The sequence below is a fragment of the Rhinichthys klamathensis genome, unplaced genomic scaffold (genome assembly GCF_029890125.1).
Source record: "Rhinichthys klamathensis goyatoka isolate OS25496 unplaced genomic scaffold, OSU_Roscu_1.1 h1tg000731l_1, whole genome shotgun sequence".
Taxonomy (NCBI): domain Eukaryota; kingdom Metazoa; phylum Chordata; class Actinopteri; order Cypriniformes; family Leuciscidae; genus Rhinichthys; species Rhinichthys klamathensis.
In genome coordinates, this window is record NW_026607144.1 from 47,261 (window position 1) to 70,159 (window position 22,899).

At 39.2% G+C, this 22,899-nt stretch overlaps 1 protein-coding gene across 4 annotated transcripts in view; it reads left to right on the forward strand.

Annotated features, from left to right (window-relative positions):
• The window catches only part of LOC130077353 (collagen alpha-3(IX) chain), a 48,715-nt gene that overhangs the window by 7,489 nt on the left and 18,327 nt on the right, over nucleotides 1–22,899 (forward strand). For 3 of the 4 annotated variants that reach the window (XM_056242572.1, XM_056242575.1, XM_056242573.1), the window contains exons 3-8: nucleotides 8,558–8,629; nucleotides 9,582–9,711; nucleotides 18,480–18,876; nucleotides 21,163–21,243; nucleotides 21,931–21,948; nucleotides 22,476–22,568. In XM_056242572.1, coding sequence (XP_056098547.1) covers nucleotides 8,558–8,629; nucleotides 9,582–9,711; nucleotides 18,480–18,876; nucleotides 21,163–21,243; nucleotides 21,931–21,948; nucleotides 22,476–22,568 — 791 coding nt within the window. The remainder of the gene's footprint in view (nucleotides 1–8,557; nucleotides 8,630–9,581; nucleotides 9,712–18,479; nucleotides 18,877–21,162; nucleotides 21,244–21,930; nucleotides 21,949–22,475; nucleotides 22,569–22,899) is intronic. The other variant, XM_056242574.1, reaches the window with a different exon arrangement.

The window sequence follows — 22,899 nt, forward strand, 5'->3', positions numbered from 1 at the left end:
CTCAAACGTGCTGCGTAACACGAGAATGAACCTCATTGGTTCTTGCTGAAGCTCAAACGTGCTGCGTAACACTAGAATGAACCTCATTGGTTCTTGCTGAAGCTCAAACGTGCTGCGTAACACGAGAATGAACCTCATTGGTTCTTGAAGCTCAAACGTGCTGCGTAACACGAGAATGAACCTCATTGGTTCTTACAGAAGCTCAAACGTGCTGCGTAACACGAGAATGAACCTCATTGGTTCTTGAAGCTCAAACGTGCTGCGTAACACGAGAATGAACCTCATTGGTTCTTACAGAAGCTCAAACGTGCTGCGTAACACAAGAATGAACCTCATTGGTTCTTGCTGAAGCTCAAACGTGCTGCGTAACACTAGAATGAACCTCATTGGTTCTTGCTGAAGCTCAAACGTGCTGCGTAACACGAGAATGAACCTCATTGGTTCTTGAAGCTCAAACGTGCTGCGTAACACGAGAATGAACCTCATTGGTTCTTACAGAAGCTCAAACGTGCTGCGTAACACGAGAATGAACCTCATTGGTTCTTGAAGCTCAAACGTGCTGCGTAACACGAGAATGAACCTCATTGGTTCTTACAGAAGCTCAAACGTGCTGCGTAACACGAGAATGAACCTCATTGGTTCTTACAGAAGCTCAAACATGCTGCGTAACACGAGAATGAACCTCATTGGTTCTTAGAGAAGCTCAAACGTGCTGCGTAACACAAGAATGAACCTCATTGGTTCTTGAAGCTCAAACGTGCTGCGTAACACGAGAATGAACCTCATTGGTTCTTACAGAAGCTCAAACATGCTGCGTAACACGAGAATGAACCTCATTGGTTCTTACAGAAGCTCAAACGTGCTGCGTAACACGAGAATGAACCTCATTGGTTCTTGCTGAAGCTCAAACGTGCTGCGTAACACGAGAATGAACCTCATTGGTTCTCACAGAAGCTCAAACGTGCTGCGTAACACGAGAATGAACCTCATTGGTTCTTACAGAAGCTCAAACGTGCTGCGTAACACGAGAATGAACCTCATTGGTTCTTACAGAAGCTCAAACGTGCTGCGCAACACGAGAATGAACCTCATTGGTTCTTGCTGAAGCTCAAACGTGCTGCGTAACACGAGAATGAACCTCATTGGTTCTTAGAGAAGCTCAAACGTGCTGCGTAACACGAGAATGAACCTCATTGGTTCTTAGAGAAGCTCAAACGTGCTGCGTAACACGAGAATGAACCTCATTGGTTCTTACAGAAGCTCAAACGTGCTGCGTAACACGAGAATGAACCTCATTGGTTCTTGAAGCTCAAACGTGCTGCGTAACACAAGAATGAACCTCATTGGTTCTTGCTGAAGCTCAAACGTGCTGCGTAACACGAGAATGAACCTCATTGGTTCTTACAGAAGCTCAAACGTGCTGCGTAACACGAGAATGAACCTCATTGGTTCTTACAGAAGCTCAAACGTGCTGCGTAACACGAGAATGAACCTCATTGGTTCTTACAGAAGCTCAAACGTGCTGCATAACACGAGAATGAACCTCATTGGTTCTTGCTGAAGCTCAAACGTGCTGCGTAACACGAGAATGAACCTCATTGGTTCTTAGAGAAGCTCAAACGTGCTGCGTAACACGAGAATGAACCTCATTGGTTCTTACAGAAGCTCAAACGTGCTGCGTAACACGAGAATGAACCTCATTGGTTCTTGAAGCTCAAACGTGCTGCGTAACACAAGAATGAACCTCATTGGTTCTTGCTGAAGCTCAAACGTGCTGCGTAACACGAGAATGAACCTCATTGGTTCTTAGAGAAGCTCAAACGTGCTGCGTAACACGAGAATGAACCTCATTGGTTCTTGCTGAAGCTCAAACGTGCTGCGTAACACGAGAATGAACCTCATTGGTTCTTACAGAAGCCCAAACGTGCTGCGTAACACGAGAATGAGCCTCATTGGTTCTTGAAGCTCAAACGTGCTGCGTAACACGAGAATGAACCTCATTGGTTCTTGCTGAAGCTCAAACGTGCTGCGTAACACGAGAATGAACCTCATTGGTTCTTGAAGCTCAAACGTGCTGCGTAACACAAGAATGAACCTCATTGGTTCTTGCAGAAGCTCAAACGTGCTGCGTAACACGAGAATGAACCTCATTGGTTCTTGAAGCTCAAACATGCTGCGTAACACGAGAATGAACCTCATTGGTTCTTACAGAAGCTCAAACGTGCTGCGTAACACGAGAATGAACCTCATTGGTTCTTACAGAAGCTCAAACATGCTGCGTAACACGAGAATGAACCTCATTGGTTCTTGAAGCTCAAACGTGCTGCGTAACACAAGAATGAACCTCATTGGTTCTTGCTGAAGCTCAAACGTGCTGCGTAACACGAGAATGAACCTCATTGGTTCTTACAGAAGCTCAAACGTGCTGCGTAACACGAGAATGAACCTCATTGGTTCTTACAGAAGCTCAAACGTGCTGCGTAACACGAGAATGAACCTCATTGGTTCTTACAGAAGCTCAAACGTGCTGCGTAACACGAGAATGAACCTCATTGGTTCTTGCTGAAGCTCAAACGTGCTGCGTAACACGAGAATGAACCTCATTGGTTCTTACAGAAGCTCAAACGTGCTGTGTAACACGAGAATGAACCTCATTGGTTCTTGCTGAAGCTCAAACGTGCTGCGTAACACGAGAATGAACCTCATTGGTTCTTGCAGAAGCTCAAACGTGCTGTGTAACACGAGAATGAACCTCATTGGTTCTTACAGAAGCTCAAACGTGCTGCGTAACACGAGAATGAACCTCATTGGTTCTTACAGAAGCTCAAACGTGCTGCGTAACAAGAGAATGAACCTCATTGGTTCTTGCTGAAGCTCAAACGTGCTGTGTAACACGAGAATGAACCTCATTGGTTCTTGCAGAAGCTCAAACGTGCTGCGTAACACGAGAATGAACCTCATTGGTTCTTACAGAAGCTCAAACGTGCTGCGTAAAACGAGAATGAACCTCATTGGTTCTTACAGAAGCTCAAACGTGCTGCGTAACACGAGAATGAACCTCATTGGTTCTTACAGAAGCTCAAACGTGCTGCGTAACACGAGAATGAACCTCATTGGTTCTTACAGAAGCTCAAACGTGCTGTGTAACACGAGAATGAACCTCATTGGTTCTTACAGAAGCTCAAACGTGCTGCGTAACACGAGAATGAACCTCATTGGTTCTTACAGAAGCTCAAACGTGCTGCGTAACACGAGAATGAACCTCATTGGTTCTTACAGAAGCTCAAACGTGCTGCGTAACACGAGAATGAACCTCATTGGTTCTTGAAGCTCAAACGTGCTGCGTAACACAAGAATGAACCTCATTGGTTCTTGTTGAAGCTCAAACGTACTGCGTAACACGAGAATGAACCTCATTGGTTCTTACAGAAGCTCAAACGTGCTGTGTAACACGAGAATGAACCTCATTGGTTCTTGAAGCTCAAACGTGCTGCATAACACAAGAATGAACCTCATTGGTTCTTGTTGAAGCTCAAACGTACTGCGTAACACGAGAATGAACCTCATTGGTTCTTGAAGCTCAAACGTGCTGCGTAACACGAGAATGAACCTCATTGGTTCTTGCTGAAGCTCAAACGTGCTGCGTAACACGAGAATGAACCTCATTGGTTCTTGAAGCTCAAACGTGCTGCGTAACACGAGAATGAACCTCATTGGTTCTTGCTGAAGTCAAACGTGCTGCGTAACACTAGAATTAACCTCATTGGCTCTTACAGAAGCTCAAACGTGCTGCGTAACACCATGTAGGAAAACACATCATGGTCATATTCCAGGGTGACAATGTCAAGATTCATAAGGCTCAAATTGTAAAAGAATGGTTGGTAGGGACATGAAGAATTATTTTGGCACCTTTGAGTTCAGAGCTTAAATTCATTGAGTGTCTTTGGGATGTGCTGGATGAGACTTTACAGAGTGCTGGACTCTTGCATTGTCAATACAAGATCTTGACCAAAAATGGATGCACCTCTGGATGGAAATACATTTTGTGATGTAATTTCCATCAAGAGGTGCATCAATATTTGGATACCGTAGATGAATAGGAGCACCATGTAGTGATACAACTATGCAGCGATTTAAGTCTTGTCATGTGACCTTACACTACACATCATTTGGTGTATGATTTATTTTTGAAAGAATATCCACTCTGAAATTACCAGTAAATTTTACAAATAGTTATAAAGTTACACATTGAATTAAACATCAAAATGGCAATTTTGTAGAAAGTAGAAAGACTGAAGTAGTATTTTCTTGTAAAACATACTCCAATAACCTTCCTTTTATTTACAACTTTATTACAGTGTACAGTTGTGATGGGTTTGACATCAGTGTGTGGTCCACAATGAATCACTGTGCCACCATAAGCATGTCTGGAGGCACGTATAAACGTGTGCGAGAGAGTGCGGCTTCATTCTCGGCTTTGTCCCTCATTTGCACTAATGGGTGGTTTTAAAATGACATGAGAGGATATGAGGGTTTAAAGCGCTCTCACACGGCTCTGCGCCCGGATAAACAGCACTGTAAAAACACAGGGAAATGCCTTTTTTACTATGGTACCTCTCGCTCCTGCCTGCTTATTTCAGGCTTTCAAGAAGTTCCAGATGTCAGTGTGTCTGTTCATACTGTTCTTCTATTAAAGCGCTGCGTCAGCAGATGAAGCTCTCCAGCTCCCCATGCGGTTATTTCATGATTTCCAGCACTGCGGTTTTGGTCATAGAGCCAAACTTAAACCCTTATAAAACCACTGTGGTGGTACCTAATGGTAGTACTGTGGTACTTTTAAAATATGCCATGGCATTGTATGATTACCATACCGTACGTTATTACCAAGGTGCTTAAAAGAACACCATAGCAATATCATCACAGTATCGTCCTAAATCCATGATGAACGCCCCAAAACATGGTCATATCATGGTATGCTTCTGACCAGGCTTTAGGAAGTGATCAAATATGAAATGATCTAATTTTAGCCAACCCTGGGGCATTTTGGTAGCATTTTTTAAAATCTGTTTTAGATCACAGAATAGTGTAACCACACTAAACGGATATTTTAGCATCCTAAATCGGATTCTATCATCCTAAAGGATTAGTTCACTTTAAAAAAAACTTTTGCTGATAATTTACTCGCCCCCTTGTCATCCAAGATGTCCATGTCTTTCTTTCTTCAGTCAAAAAGAAATTAAGGTTTTTGATGGAAACATTTCAGGATTTTTCTCCATATAATGCACCTTACTGGGCACCAAACGGTTCAAGGTCCAAATGACAGTTTCAGTGCAAACTGCAAACTGTTCAAATGGTTTTAAATGACACCAGACGATGAATAAGGGTCTTATCAAGCGAAACGATCGCTCATTTAAAAAAACAAAAACAAAGTTTAAGTTTTATAAGCTCACATGCTCGCCTTGCTCTGTTCTGTGTAACTCTCCTGTTCGAACTCGTTCATCAAAATGAACAAATCTTTTTCCGAGTCAATTCGTTCATTTCGGTCGTTAAATGAATCAAATGACTCGAAAAAAGATTTGTTCATTTTGATGAACGAGTCGATCGTTTCGCTTGATAAGACCCTTATTCATCGTCTGGTGTCGTTTAAAGCCCTTTGAACAGTTTGCAGTTTGCACTGAAACTGTCATTTAGACCTTGAACCGTTTGGTGCCCAGCAAAGTGTATTATATGGAGAAAAATCCTGGAATGTTTTCATCAAAAACCTTTATTTCTTTTCGACTGAAGAAAGAAAGACATGGACATCTTGGATGACATGGGGGTGAGTAAATTATCAGCAAAAGTTTTTTTAAAAGTGAACTAATCCTTTAACATACAATTCATACATACATGAAAACCGGTGCTAAAACAACAGATCAACTCCATTCTCAGGATATTTTAAGGTTGTCAAATGGTGAACTATAGAAAGGAAACAGGGCTGATGTTCTCCATCAGAGGGTTTAATATTCGTAGGAGGTAAACTCTGCCGTGCAAAGGCAAAGGACCGTAACTTCGTGTTTGGTCGAAAATTCGTTTTTTATATTTTTGGCACATTCAAGACCCCCTTTATCATGTGGATAAGTATCTTGAGTCAATTCCGTCGTTTTTTCGAGAAAATAATGGGTTGTCTTAACAGTAACTTCCAAAAGCCCGTGAGAAACCAAGGCAGAACACCGTAACACCAGTTACCGCTCTTTGGCTTTGTTTTGGAACGCTCATTTTGAGTTACGGTACTCTGCCTTTGTTTAGCCGCGCGTCAATATGAAGTTACGGTGCTGGCGTTCTATCAAATATGCTACCTTTCAGATTGTACGGTGTTCTGCCTTTGTTTTGCTCTCCATTAAAATTGAAATTACGATGTAGCCTGTGTACTTTGTACAGCTGCCATCAGTCCCTGTAACTTCTGATGTCCTCAGAGCTTTGTCCAGCACAAATGCGGTCAGAACATTTAGTATGGTCTGAACCCGCTCCATATGAAAAACGTGCGATAGGCTATCCATCGCGAATGATATATGCAGAGTTGTTACACACGCCGTAGCAGGTGAATACAACAAAGAACTAAATCCCCGCCTCACCCAGATCGGGTTGAAACAATCATGCATCTAGCTGGCAGAGTGCCAAAACTTCGCCGGCGCCTTCAGCTCCGCCCTGAACACGGTCGAGCCGACGCGCGACTAATATATCACAGAGTGATAATAATGAAGCAACAACGGTATATTGGTGCATACAACATAATGCAGCAAGAATTGTTGGTGCATACAACATCAGACAAGCTGTTACAAGCGGGTTGTACCTACAATCACACTGTCCGGAATAAATCCGCGGGACGAGCGAAGTGCACTGCACAATAATAGGGCAGACAGCTGAAACCACCGCTACTGAAAAGACGCAGAACACAGAAGGTTGTGCTATAAATGCATTAGTCGTCTAGGTAGTCCAGAGCGCGCTCCCCACCGAGTCTCAAGATGGAAAGCACTGCGTTCGTACTTCGTACTTTTCGTGAACGTACGAGGAGCATGACACCTTCGAACACGAATATACTATAAACGAGTCCCCGGGTCGAATGTGCGCGAGGACCTGTTTTATCGTGATCATTTTGAACGCGCGTTTATCAAGTCTTATGCCACTCGGTACCAATTGAAGATCTTACCGCTATGGAGGTATTTTGCCATGTCTCATGTATTAATAATGCCACCAGAATGCAACCAAAGCACAGGGTAGTAATAAGTAGATGTCTATAAGTGTAAATCATACAAAATAAATGCCATGATCACTAGATTTTATACAGGTGCTACTATAATGATTTTGTTAATGGTGATCAGCAACCAAATATTGATAATGTGGAAGTTACTGCCTTTTGCCTTGGCATAACTTCTCACTTTTTGCTGACAATGCAAAGGCAGAGTGTACAGTAACTTTAAAATAGTGGTCAAAAGTCAAGTTTGAGCTCAAGATTTTTTTATGTAGATAATTTTTATTACTAAAACATCTAATTGCCAGATTTACAGTGTCCTACCTATAATTAATTTGGAGGGACAACTGAAAATCTTTAAAGTCATTTTTCTCAGTTCCAAACTCTAGCGAGTTAAGGTCTTTCTCATAATTTTTTTATTTTGTAATATTTTGTAACTATTGATGTAATATTAACCCTTACTAGACAGAACTTACTAAATGTTATTTTAAGGCTATCGTTGTTATCATAGAAATGTTTGTATAGAGTGATAAAAGGCAAAATGGTCAATAAATTAGAAGTTAAGGTATTTTGCCTTTGTATGACCCATTATTGTTTTGCAGATAATGCAAAGGCAGAATACAGTAACTTCCGAATAGGGGTCAAAGGTCAAGTTTGAGCTAAATATTTTTTAATGTAGATAAATATATTCATTATGACAACTACTTGGCAAATTTTCATTGTCCTACCTATCATACAATTGGCTGGACAACAAAAAAACTTTAAAGTCATTTTTCTCAGTTTCACACTCTGGTGAGTTAAGGTCTTTTGCCTTTGTAGGGCAGAACTGTCCTTGTGATAGATGGAGTGTCACATTTGTTTTCCCATCGTGCACTTACATTAGATTAATACAAATGAGCACAGATGACTATGTCTGTCAGTCATCTGACCTTATAAAAGCTGTCCTGCAGGCCCACACATGTACACTTAAGTCCATAATTCCAGAAAGTGCTTCCCCACTGTAATTACGACAAATTGATCACATCTTATGCTCAGCGGTGCACATATGGCCTTTAAAGGATGGTGTGGCAAATTAGAAAATACATTTGTTTATTGTACATCTATTTACTTTCGTAGCAAGGCGTATATATTTATATATATATAAATAATAATTAGTATTTAAAAATACATTTCTTATTATTTTGTAAAAGATATTTGTGTGTGGTACAAATTGCCTGCTGTCAAGAGAAGGGTGAATGTCACTTTTTTTCCAATCAGAGCGTATTCACTGGTGATATGTTACTGTAGAAAGGCCTGGCACAACACTCATGTCACTTATGAATTTTTCAGAGCTGGATTTGAACAGATTAGATGGCGACACGGTGTGCCCAACCATGAAGAATGGACAAGATGACCTTCCAGGTAAAATAGAGCCCCTGTGAGAAAACATGCTGTGAACTGTGTGCATTCATTGCAGACTCTTTGGGATTGTGTGTTATGCAGTAAATCCAGTATATGACAAATCCAAAAAATGATCTAAAAGAGGCCCAGCTCCTTTAGTAAAAATAATGATCTGCATAGTAGAGCACTTTTCATGAATGTTAGCATGAATATTTAACCACCATCCTGCATGATTATCGATAAAAAATCCTCTTTGTTCAGGCATTGTTTACCTATAAATGGCCTTAAGTAGGACATGCAGCGGCACAAAGCTGTTTGTTACATTAGGTAAAGATGCTGAATCTGATAGTCGCCTTTCAAGACATTTTTAGATCTCAAATGAGGCAAATAAAACTTTCGTCTCTGGCCGGCCAATTTCTGCAGTGGAAACACTTCTAGCTCAGCAAGATCTTAATTGGTTGCGACTCCTTCGCTTTTAACAAATAATGCGGAGGGTTGCAACCTCAAATCACTAACATGTGCTGCTCTGAGCACAGGCTGGAAACGGGGAGTAAGCAAGTTACAAACGCATTTCCTGAAGCAAACAGATGTGGAGAGACCTAATGGATGTTTTTGGTGGATATTAATGCATTTAACGGCATTATATTATTTATTGCATGAATTTGTCACAAATGCTAATGGCAATGTTATCATAATTGGATCTAATTTGGATCAAATGAGATTGTTGTAAGAATAAAATGCATTGTATATAATTAATACACAATTGCCATTTTTAATTATTTTAATCGCATTTTATTCTCTGTTTCCTTTTTCCCAGAAATGATTATGTTTTAGACAGATATTTTGAATAATTTTTGTGTGTGTGTGCGTGCGTGATCTGAAATCAGGTCTCATTTGTCTGATTTCCCACACAGACATTAGGTATGTGTCTATAGAGAGCTTATGAACCATTTCGATTGTATTTGTGTGGCAGGATTTGATCTGATCACACAGTTTCAGTTGGATGTCATCCCGATGAAGGGCGTCAGAAAGGTAGAAGGTTCCACACCCCTCCAGGTGGCGTACAGACTCGACAAAGAGGCTAACTTCCAGATCCCAACCAGGTAACTATAAACCTGACCACTCACTAAACTATGTGCACAAATGCACATAAACACTGGGGATGTCTTTATGTCCAAAAACACACATCAATTATGTACAACAACAACAACAAAAATTACACTCTTATCAATATATGCATGAGTGCATTACGTAAACCAAAGCTAAATATTTTGTATACTGTATGCACACACACACATAACCTTGTTGGCATCTATGATCTTTGTTTCAGGTGTTGCATTATTACAGGTCAGAGACAGGTGTTTTCACCCTCTGAACAGCTTCTAATAATGCAAAAACTAACTTGTCTGAACCCATGTGGATCCGCTCGAGCAAAACGCTGCATACCCATACGCCCCATACAATCACGCTGACTCAAAAATACTCATGTTTCAGCAGGTGATATATATATATATATTAGGGGTGGAACGGTACATGTATTCGTATTGAACCGAAACGGTACGGGCGTCACGGTTCGGTGCACGAATTTGCACGGAGAATAGACGGTACGAATAAAAAAAAACCCTCTTAAATAGCGATAAATTTCGCTCTATTAGCTTTTGGTGTGACTGTGAACGCAGCAATCAACAGGCTGCGATCAAGATTGCAATGCTTGTGTGTGTGTGTGTGTGTGTGTGTGTGTGTGTGTGTGTTTGTGTGTGTGCGAGAGAGAGAGAGAGAGAGAGAGAGAGAGAGAGAGAGAGAGGGGCGCGATGAACAGTGTGTGTGTGTGCGAGAGAGAGAGAGAAAGGCGCGGGCGCGAATCGCGCGATCGAACAGTGTGTGTGTATATGTGTGTGTGTGTGTGTGTGTGTGTGTCAGAGGCACGGCCGATCGAACAGTGGAAACATAAAAACATACTCCGTCATTTTTTTCCTACAGGACATCATTAAACCTGCAAAGTGTTTACTTATATTTGTGTACACTCGCAATAAAACACAACTGTGCTTTTGTCACACTCTAAACTCTTGTCAAACTGTAACCTACAACTGTTAACAAAAGTTTTTAATGGTAGTATTATTTTATACGGAAATCAATTATTTATAATTCAGATGAGAATAAAGTTAGGGTTAATTAAAATGAAGGAAAACAAATATATTGATCTGAAATAGCAAATTAATTTTAAATTCATTCAGGTACAATTACCAAACATATCTCAAGGTCTTTTCGTCTTTTTAATCATTTAATTAATAAACTAATTATATAAAACTACTGTCAGTGCACTACAAATAAACTGGTTCTATGCCTTTATTAATAAAACTTATTTTAAAAATACAAGGCTTAAGACATTTATAAAAAAAGCCTTCTGCATTTTTGTTTTGCTTTTCCCTCCATTGTACCGAAATCGTACCGAACCGTGACGTCTGAACCGAGGTATGAACCGAACCGTGACTTCTGTGTACCGTTCCACCCCTAATATATTTATATATATATATATATAATTATTATTTATTTATCATTTTTTTTGTAGTAAGAGACACAAGTGTCTCGCTGATAACTGAAAAGAGGCTTAGGGAAAATATAAGAGCATGAATTTTATAATAAACTTTGAAGAGGGAACTGATAAACATCAGTTATACCTTTGTGAAAAAGAAGTACACTTTAGCATACTAGAGCCATACTTATTACAGAAATGATCTACTTTAATGCGAACTGAATGTAATATTTTGGACACTTAATTGCATGTAAATTGCAATTAAATGTGCAGTAAGCGATTTCTGAAAAATGCTGTTGAAAGTGGATCCGACCGAGCAACGCAACACACTTGTAGCCAATCAGCAGTAGGGGGCATGTCCACTCATGATGGGGAGGAGAGAGAGTGAGCCAATCATCAGCAAGGGGCGTGTCCACTCATGATGGGGAGGAGAGAGTGAGCCAATCAGCAGTGGGGGGCGTGTCCACTCATGATGGGGAGGAGAGAGAGTGAGCCAATCATCAGCAAGGGGCGTGTCCACTCATGATGGGGAGGAGAGAGTGAGCCAATCAGCAGTGGGGGGTGTGTCCACTCATGATGGGGAGGAGAGAGAGTGAGCCAATCATCAGCAAGGGGCGTGTCCACTCATGATGGGGAGGAGAGAGTGAGCCAATCAGCAGTGGGGGGCGTGTCCACTCATGATGGGGAGGAGAGAGAGTGAGCAAGAGGGATTTTGAAGAAAGACTGTAGAAAGAGAGATGTCTGAGAGACATTACAAAAGAGAAAAGGTCAGAGGAATATAACTGGAAAATGAAGGGCTATGATCAGGCAAGAGCTTTAAAGGTTGTCATCTTCCGGAAATGAGTTTTTGCTGGGTGGGATGTCTGTAAATGCTTGGATTTATGCAAACTTATGCTACAAAGGGTAGTATCAATACACAAAAACTGTGCTGTAACAAGGAAACCGTTATCTGTACACTACCAACTGATTAAATGGACTCTCAACTTGTCTTTGAAGTGCTGATATCTATTTGGGAGAGCGTGACTTGGAATGAAATGAAATGGGAGAAAGGGGTTTCTTGAGACTGAGATTATGAAAAGATGTATGAAAAACATTTCCGGAGATGGAAAAGATGGCGCCGATGTGTGTGGCAGGCCGTCTATTGCTCCGTCTGTTGTTTGTTTGTTTATATGTTTTAACTTGTGCTACCGTGCAGAAATGCTGCGCATCAATATTAATTTATAATCGAGAAACTCTATTAAATTTAAATGTGGAAATCTCATCAAATGTGCAGCCATACCAATTACAGGATGGTTCTCACTCTATACCACCACCGGATTTATCATCTATACCTGGATACCTGCGCCGCTGGCCTGGCTCTTTTCCGATTTTGAGGCGGAGGCGACGCCGAGGAAAACGAGCAGGCATCGCGGTTAAGCTGAGGATGGAGTTGCTGAGGCATGGAGAACTTCCATTTACCTGGCGTCGAGCTGTTCGGAGACGCTCTTTGTATCCGCTTCGGCAATGGATGGTTCCCTTGGTTCCGACTGAGCTGGCGTCGCTTTCGGGCGTACACACTCTTGATTTTTCTCCTCGTTTCCACTGTGGAGGAGTGTGTTTGAATCATCTTCGCTCGCTGCCACATGCAGTGCATGAAAAGGAATCTACATCAAATTCCACGAATGTAAGGATGGCCTTGATAAACTCCAGATCGATCGTAAATAAAACTTTTATTTTAAAAGATCTGTTCTCTGTGCAGAGACTGGACTTTCTATTTCTTACTGAGACCTGGCTCTGTCCAGGAGATCTGAGCCCTTTTTCCGAACTTCTGCCAAACAAATGTCGCTATTTTAACTCCCCACGGACAACTGGCCGGGGTGGTGGACTAGTGTCTATATATAAAGAACACTTTAACTGTCGCTCGGTGGCGAGTAACATTTACAGCAGTTTTGAACTTCAGATGTTTTGCTTTGAACTTGCTGATCCACTTCTGATTGCTGTTATTTACCGACCACCAAAATATAACTCAAACTTTATAACAGATTTTGCAGAATTCCTTGGTGATCTGACCCCAAAATATGATAAGTTTCTTATCGTGGGTGATTTTAATGTGCATGTATGCTGCATGAATGATTGCTCGGCTAAGGAATTTATGCATCTACTAAATGCTTTTGATTTTATTATGGGGATCGATGTTTCCACACACAAAGGTGGCCATACCCTTGACCTAGTGCTCCAGCATGGAGTTTCTATCGTTGATTTGGAAATCAGTGAAAACGGGTTCTCTGATCATAAGACTGTTATGTTCACTGTACCCTGCCATGCGAAGATTTCTAAAATCTTATCTTATGAGGCTCCGTATCGCTACATTAATAATCATACAAAATCATCTTTCCTAACCATCTTTGACGAAGTGATGCCATCGCTCGATGAATTTGCTTGTGAGATCAGCGCGGAAGTACTTCTTTCCAGATTTAATTCCACCTGCTCTGATGTCTTGAACACCGTGGCACCTTTAAGATCACCGCGACAAAAATCCCATTATGAACCTTGGATTGATGATTCCATTCGTTGCCTTAGACGCTGTTGCAGAAGAGCGGAACGAAATTGGAAAAAGGACAGGCTTCAGGTGTCATTTGAGATTTTAAAGGACGTTCTGCACAGCTACCAGAAGGAAGTAAAAAAAGCCAAATGTCGACATCTATCAAACATTATTAACAAGAACTGCTCCAGACCAAAGACACTTTTTAATATTATAAATGCTACTTTAAATCCATCGGCCGTACTCTCTCCGGGGGTTGCATCCCCGTCATGTGATGAGTTTTTATCTTTCTTTGAAAACAAAATAAGAGATCTTAGACAGAGTATAATTTGCACATCCTCTACAATTTCTCTTAATCCTAATAACCATCTTTTAAATGAAACTGACGCTGTGTCATTTAATGAGTTTAACTCAGTTACTGAGGCGGAATTGTTAGACATAGCTAAGCAGCTCAAGCCTTCTGGCTCACCACTGGATAGTCTTCCTCCTTTTTTATTCAGACAACTTATTGCTGATATGGCTCCATATCTTCTGATTATAATAAATCGCAGTCTAGAATCTGGCATTATGCCTGACTGCTTAAAGCATGCAGTGATCCGTCCAATGATTAAAAAATCGAACCTGGATTCATCTGTTTTGACAAATTTTAGGCCAATTTCTAATTTGCCATTTGTTTCTAAATTTTTTGAAAAAATTATTCTATTACAGTTACAGAGTTATTTAGCTGAGAACTCATTATTTGAAATATTTCAGTCTGGCTTTCGAAAATGTCACTCCACAGAGACCGCATTGGTCAGAGTTTTTAATGATATTTTAATTACTTGCGACTCTGGTGATTTCACAGTACTTGTTCTTCTCGATTTAACAGCAGCGTTTGATACAATTGATCATACTATCCTAACTGACCGTCTAAGGCACTATGTTGGTATAGGAGGTACAGCTTTGAAATGGTTAATATCATTTCTAACAAATAGGAGTTTCTCAGTTAAGATAGGAGAACGTTACTCGAGTACAGCACACCTACACTATGGAGTTCCGCAGGGCTCTATTTTAGCTCCATTATTATTTTCTTTATATATGCTTCCTCTTGGGTCCATTTTTAAAAAACACGGTCTGTCATTTCACTGCTACGCAGACGACACACAGGTCTATTTGCCCGTGAAACGAGATTTTTTAACCCTAACGTCTCTTACAGCATGCCTAGAGGAGGTAAAGGCATGGCTTTCTTTAAATTTTTTAATTTTTAATGAAAAGAAAACTGAAATCATTATGTTTAGCCCATCTGAGCAATCAAAATCTGTAAACCTAAATCTGGGTGAGATGTCCGTGTACTTGAGACCGTGGGTGAAAGATTTGGGTTTTGTTTTAGACGATAATCTAAAATTTGATCGTCAAATAAACTCCGTGGTAAAATCATGTTTTTATCAGTTACGTCTGCTCGTTAAAGCAAAACCGTTTCTCTCATTTAAAGATCTTGAGAAATTAATTCATGTATTTATTTCGTCGAGATTGGACTATTGTAACTCGTTATATCTGGGAATTAGTCAGCAAACACTATCTCGTTTACAATGTGTCCAAAATGCTACGGCCCGTTTTCTGTGCGAAAAAAAAAAAAAAGAGAGAGCATATTACACCGATTCTAAGATCATTGCATTGGTTACCGGTGTGTTACAGAGTAGAATTTAAAGTATTACTTTTAGTTTATAAATCTTTAAATGGATTAGCACCAACGTACCTAGTAGAATTATTAATAGAACAAAAGCCTGCAAGGTCTCTACGCTCTTCAAATCTGGCCTTACTGTCTACCCCAAAATCGCGCCTAAAGCGCAGAGGAGATCGAGCGTTTTCCATCGCTGCACCTAGACTTTGGAATACTCTCCCAATTAGCTTAAGACAGGCTCCATCTCTTACTATTTTTAAATCCAAACTTAAAACCTATTTATTTTCAAAAGCTTTTGATTAAAGACTGTGTTTTGTATGTGTTTGCATGTTGCTTGAATATGGGGTTCCTTATTGATTTGTGAGTCTATGTGGAAAGCACATTGGTCAACAGCTGTTGTTTTTAATAGTGCTATACAAATAAATTGTCATTGTCATTGTCATTATTCCGAACAGTGGCCCTCATTTATTTTACTAGCCAACAGGAAACTCCATATTTATGGCCTCGCCTTGATCCATTTACAAGCTGGTTAAAGGCTGCTGTAGCTTCATTCGTGAGAACATCTCCCGCAGAGCACCTCTGCCTGTTAAAACACCACACGGGGTCGAGCCCAGAGAGGGTGCGTGTAAAACCAGACAAGGTAATTGATTCTCAGATGGTGTGTGTTGTTCCCTCACCGCCTGCAGCCCGGCATCTGATTCATCTATTTTCATCTGAAATAACTCACGGACGACACACAGGCTTTGAAGATGAAAGTGGACTTCTCTGATCTGTATGTTATTCATAATTTTATCTCAGAACAACTTGAAGCCGAGCTGTGTGTATAATGCAGGGCTATTCCCTTGATGATCAGACAATAATGGAGGTGGATTACTATTCTTAGAGGTAATACATCCCATTTATAAATAGATGCGCTTCATTACAAGAACGTAACTTCATTATGCATTTGCAGTAGTTCTTTCTGTTTAACAAAGCTACCAGTGCAACATTATAGTTTAAAATGTAAGCTTTTACAGTGCAATTCTTAAAAAAAGTTAAACAATTTTTCCTGCCATCAGTTTTTAAAACTTTGAAAATAATCATTAGTGTTCTTAATACAAAATGCACCATTTCATGTAATTTTCTCTCTTATTTAATTCATTTATTTTATTTTATTTTATTTTAATAAATTTTATTTTATGATTATTATTATTTATTTAATTTAATTTTTGTATTTTTGTATTTTTTTTATTTTTTTATTTTTTTTATGTATTTTATTTTTTTATTTATTTATTTGTTTATTTTATTTTATTTGATACATTTTAACTAAAACCACCCACCCACAGGCCATAGCTCAATATTCATATAGATTTAATTATATATTTAAACATTTGAAACAAGTTTCTAAACCTTGTTTTTTTCCCCCACATTTTTTTTTTAATGAGACAAGTTTTTAACAATTTTTATTAAATGAATCACTAGAATGTTTTTAACACAAATGTATCATTTCAAATGGACCTTTATTTTATTTTATTTAGTTGTTTTTTCACTTTCACTAAAGCCACTTGCCCTCAGACCATACCTCAATATTAATATAGATTAAAAATATATATTTAAAACTTTAAAGTTGGCTTCTAAACCTTTTTTTATATAATATTAGGTAACTTACATTTGCTTGGTCGCATCCATGATATAACAGAGATACACATTGTATCTAACGGCACTGACGGATCTTGGTTGCCTTCTGCAATCCATTTGTGATAAAAAAAGCAATCTGTATTAAGAAACAAATATTTAAAGGTCCCATATTGTCAAAACTGAAATTTCCTGGCTTTTTTCAAGATAACAGAGGTCTAGGGGCTATGTAACTAAAACATAAGTTTCAATCCACAGACAAATGCACACAGCCTGCATAAAGTAGTGCCTTTTCACAAGCCGTTGTGACTTCCGTATAAATGTGACGTCTGAACTACTCAGTCACCGCCTTCAGTCATCACCCCGAGCACTGCCCACCATCCCTCCCTCCTTTTGCCCAACTCCAGACAACATCGTTGCTGAGCAACAACAACACGGAAACATGCCGAGAAAACGCTGTTCAGTCGATGGATGTCAGGAAACTACATTATTGCTTCCGAACAACATTAATATAAGAGACCAGTGGCTAATATTTAAATACCACAGCAGTTTAGTTCGACCTTAGTCGTCTGTTCTGCACATTTGTGCGACTGCTTCGTCAGTCTGGCACAGTTCAATGCCGCTTTTTCAAAGAAGCTACTCATCAAAGATGCTGCAGTCCCTACATTATTGGGCCCAACCTCAAATTCATAACCCGTAAATAAACTTCTAACACATTTTATGTTACATTATGGAGCATAATCTAAAATTATAGTTTGTAAACGGATATGCAACACTAACGTGTTGGTAAGTTGATGCCGACGTCTTGTTTTGTACAGTCTATGGTTGCCACAAGCTTTGATAGAATATCTGTTGGAAACAAGACAAAATACGTTGTTTGTTTTCCTTAGTTGTTTTTATTGAGTTAAAGACGGTGAGATTGAGTTCACTCAGTCTCTGTGTCTTTTGATTTGCTAACAGAAACTAACGTTAAGTGTCCTTGCATGGGTAAAGTATTTCAAAAGTTTGTTTACAGACAGTTTAAATTAGCGTTAACGGTAAATCTGCGTGCAGCATTGATGTAATGGTAATTATAATACTCTTACAATAAAGCCGAAAAAACCCAAAACATTAATTTCCATTCTGAAACATCCTTTTGTTAGCGCGTTTGAGGAGGTGGTTGGTTGTCCCGATTCGGGGTCTGAGTCCGGCTCGAACATATAAGGCCGGATAACATTTCCCTCAGCAATGCCCATCATTACAGGTGTTTTATTTACCTTACTTGTGAGCATCCATGACCCTACAGCATACATGACCCTAGTTACCTGTGGTTGGCCTGGCCGTGCGTCACTCAGAAAACAACAAGCCAATCACAAGAGAGGCTCATGAATATTAATTAGACAGGCCAAAATCGACCTGTTCTTAATAAAAAAATATATTGAGATGGTTTTTGGTACTTATACCGCACATTTATATTCTTAAGGACATAAATACCTCAAATAAACCTCCAGAAAGGTGTACAATATGGGACCTTTAATAAATATCCGTATTTGTTTCCCACCAGGCTGAACTTTCCAAGAGGCTTTCCGGATGAGTATTCCTTCATGACCACCTTCCGCATGATCAAGAACACCGTGAACAAGGTGTGGAACATCTGGCAGGTGGTGGATGAAGACGGCTTGAAGCAGGCAGGCATGCGTCTCAATGGAGACCAGCAGGCCCTGGAGTTCTTCCTCACCACTATAGAAGGAGACGTCCAGACCGTCACCTTTCCGGGCCTCTCTGTCCTCTTCAACACTAAATGGCACAAGGTGATGGTTGGCGTGGAGAAGGAGCTGGTGACGCTGTACGTGGACTGTCACCCGGTGGACCAGAAGCCCATCAAGAGGAAAGGCTATGTCAACACAGAGGGAGACACTCTCATCGGAAGACTGGATTCTGATCCCAACACCTCTGTAGTGGTGAGAGCAACAGTTTCATCATTAGCGCTTTTATTTATTTATTTATTTTTATATATTTATTTATTCTTTTGACAGATATGTTTAAAATATAGAGTCCCATGAGATGTACATGATATAGAAAAATAAAATGCATTATTTATTTATAAGAAATAAATGAATAGCATGCTTTTGACAGATATGTTTAAAATGTCTCATAATGTATTGCATATAGATTTAGATTATATAAAAAATACTTGCAAAAAAATTACTTTAGTATTTATTATTAATATGTTGTTATTGTTGATGATAATAATTTATTCATTAAGAAACTAAGTTTACTTTTGACATTTAAATGATTCACACTCACATAAGATGAATTTCATGTAGATGTAGAAATACAGAAAAATGTATTACATTGGCTATTTATGTATTTATTTTATTTATTTATCTATCTCTCTATCTGTGTTGCATTGGCCAATAACAAAAAAATATGGTAACACTTTATTTTACAGTGTCCTTATTAGATTATTACATGTTACTAATAATAGCTATAACTTATGCATAATTACGTGCAACTAACCCTAAACCAAACCCTAATCCTATAGTAAGTAGTGTTGTCAAAATATTCGGTACTTCGGTACCAAGTCGGTACTAAAAAAATTTAAACGTCACGGTACCAAGTACCGGTGGTACCGAGTATCCGGTCAAACCCGGTTCTGGATGCGCATGCATGCGCGAAGGGCGTGAAGTTGCGTCCTCTTCATGAAAGCGCTGAGACATGGCGACCGGCAGCGCTGCTGATGTGGTGTCTGTGTATATTAAAATGAAAAAAGACTATTTAAATATTACCCCTGCGTGTTCTGCTTGTCTCTGTGTGAATGAACGGCGCAGACGCGCGGTTTCATTTAACGTTACCTCACACACACACACACACACACACACACTGAAGCACGAGTCGAGTGACGCTCGCGCTATTTTCCGTCTCTGCTGCCTCACGATATGATGACATGATTCATGATTCAATTCATCTCTGAGAGTCACTTCATGAGCACTTTATCGTTTCATTTGAGAAAAACTATCGTCATATCATACACGCACAGAAACTCAAAGGTCTTCACGGCAACCCGTCAAAATAAAAGTTTGGTTTAACAAAGAAATTGACAGAAATAAATATATTAGGCTACTGTACAATAGATTTAACTACGTCTCCATTAATTAAAAATACTACTACTACTACTAATAATAATGTGTGCATAGAAGGTTGCTTATTTTTCCCTTGATTTTTTTATAAGCAATATTTCTCAATGTCATCAATATTTTCGTTTAAACAGAATGTAGCCTTCAATGCTTTCATAAATTTACCATCATAAATAATTGAATTTAATTTTTTTTTTCAAATGGTTAAATAGACTGGAAAAATAGTTCAAACTGATTTTGCTGTGGTACCGAAATTGGTACCGAGAACCGTAAAATTTTAATGGTATCGGTACCGACTACTGGAATTTTGGTACCGTGACATCCCTAATAGTAAGTAGATCTAGTTAATTCATATTACTCGGTACTTAAATGTATAATTACACTGTAACAAAGACACCTCAAAATAAAATGTGACCAAAAATACTTAGTGCCCCTTTAATATCACTGTGTTCAGACATATACCTTGTTAAGATGTTAAGATTTGATTTTGCTTTAATATGAATAATTTAAATGGCATTTTAAATAGGTAACAAAGACTTATAAGAACTAATATTGAACATGTTTGAAAGGGTTAATTCAGTTGTTTTGATCTCTGCTGTATTTGATGAATGTTACTGTCACCCCACACCTGCCAAATCCATCACATCCTGTTACAGTCTGTACCTGTGATAAATGTGACTGTCGGTCTGTGTAACTGTCACACTGAAACTGCCAGATTACTGAACCTCAGCACCTTGTCACTTCCTGTCCAAAGGACGGATAAAAATAAGTCTGAAAATGCATATGTAAATCAAATAAGGTTTGTGGTCGGAGGGATTTGTAAATGTAGTCCAGTGGTTGCGTTAGACTTTCATTTTAACAGACAGGGTCATAAAAATTCTGTCATAATCTATTATTACCTGTCATTTCATAGCTTTTGTATTCATTCATATTTTCATTTTTAATCACGAATATACAGGATGAGCATATACTGTAGGCTGGATTATGCATTTATTTATTTATGAAGAGAACTTACAAGAGACTGTGCATCACTTTTCATGTTCAACACGAAGCAGTTGTTGTAGTTACTGTACAAATAAAGCAGTAACTTGGTTGTTTTATGTTTTCCAGTTTGAGTTGCAGTGGATGCTGATTCACTGTGACCCAAAGAGAGCTCAGAGAGAGAGCTGCACGGAACTTCCTCTGACTGAGGTATGCTTTCATCACTTCCTGTTTGTCTTAAATGAGAAAACAATCTTTTTTGTTGTTATGTTTAACAACTTAAATATGGAAAAATCAAGTCAGCTCCCTGCTGAAAGGCTGAAAGGTGGTTTGGCTGCTTTTTTACCCTCATCAGCAAGCATCCAAAACTGGATGCAAAGACCATCAAACCACCTTAAGCTGGTCAAAGATGGTTTTAAGCAGTAAACTGTCAATACAATTGTACAATTTAAGACTTTAGTCACAATTTTGAATAAATTATTATCAATAGCATTACTTTCATTCTAATATATGCATTGCATAACCAAGGTACAACCTTAACAATATCGAGTTTATTGCTATGGCCGACTGGAAACGCTAGTTGCCTCAACATCTCACTTCGCCACTTAACGGTTGACGTCAATGTCGGCATTCACGCATTTGCTTTGTTTTTTGACGAGTTTGCCAGCGGGGTGCTATCGTAGGCCGCATGTTGTGGCGCCATCTACAGGTGTGCTTTCTCTTTTTGGTGAAGGGGTTTCACTTTCACTAACTCTGCAATAATCTTAATTCTCTCTCTCTCTCTCTCTCTCTCTCTCTCTCTCTCTCTCTCTCTCTCTCTCTCTCTCTCTCTCTCTCTCTCTCTCTCTCTCTCTCTCTCTCTCTCTCTCTCTCTCTCTCTCTCTCTCGCTTCTTCAGATGTATGCCAATGCTGAGGTATTTGATTTTTTTTACTTTGTTTTTCTTTAATTTATCATTATTATTTTTAGCAAATAATCTACTACAATGCTTTGTTGCTGAAGTGACTCATTGCTACCTGCTATACTTACTGCAATCCACAAAACATGACCCGGAACAGCTTTTATGCATTTATATATGAGATTATTAACACCACAAGGTTAATAATGTGATATTTTATTAAGAAATTTCTTTGAAATTTCACGAAATCATCCTTGAAAGAATACAGTTACTTTCTAAATTTCCTTGGCTCGCTTGAAGCTTAAGCTAATAAAGAGAAGCCGGCGGCAGAGAGATAATGATTTACATTTTATTCTTTATTGTGTTAAAGTAATTGTTTACGGTCCCTGGAGAGAGAGAGATTATTTGCAGCCTTTCCGGATATTGATTTTGTTTAATGAAACAGATTATTTGTGACCAAAGCAAATGATAAAAAGGATTCTAAAACATTTCATGTTTACATTTACTCATCGTTTTCCTTCTTTTACTCCTTCAACACTTTACAGCCGGATCCCAAGCCAATCCCTGGTCCCCCCGGCCCTGAGGGCCCTGAGGGGCCTCGTGGACCCACAGGAGAAGATGGCAGAGACGGGAGAGACGTATGTCTTTCTGTTCAATATAAACATGACTACTGTAAATGAAAGCAAGACACTACAGACAATTGTGAGATTTTGGGCTATTTGGCTTTTCATAACATGTTTTTCAGACTAGTGGAAAGAAAACGTCCAAATAACCCTAAACGTCTTTATTTTCTTGTACTTTATCTGTTTGTGTCTGTAGATTTCAGTTACTATGCATATATTTTAAGGCTTTTTCTGGCTGTTGACAGTATTTTCTTATTTATGGAGTTATGCAAAATCCCCTCTGTAAAACCGATTTTCCGAACCTGGTGTTATCCTTTCCTAAGATTCCTATTCTGGAAATTGATGC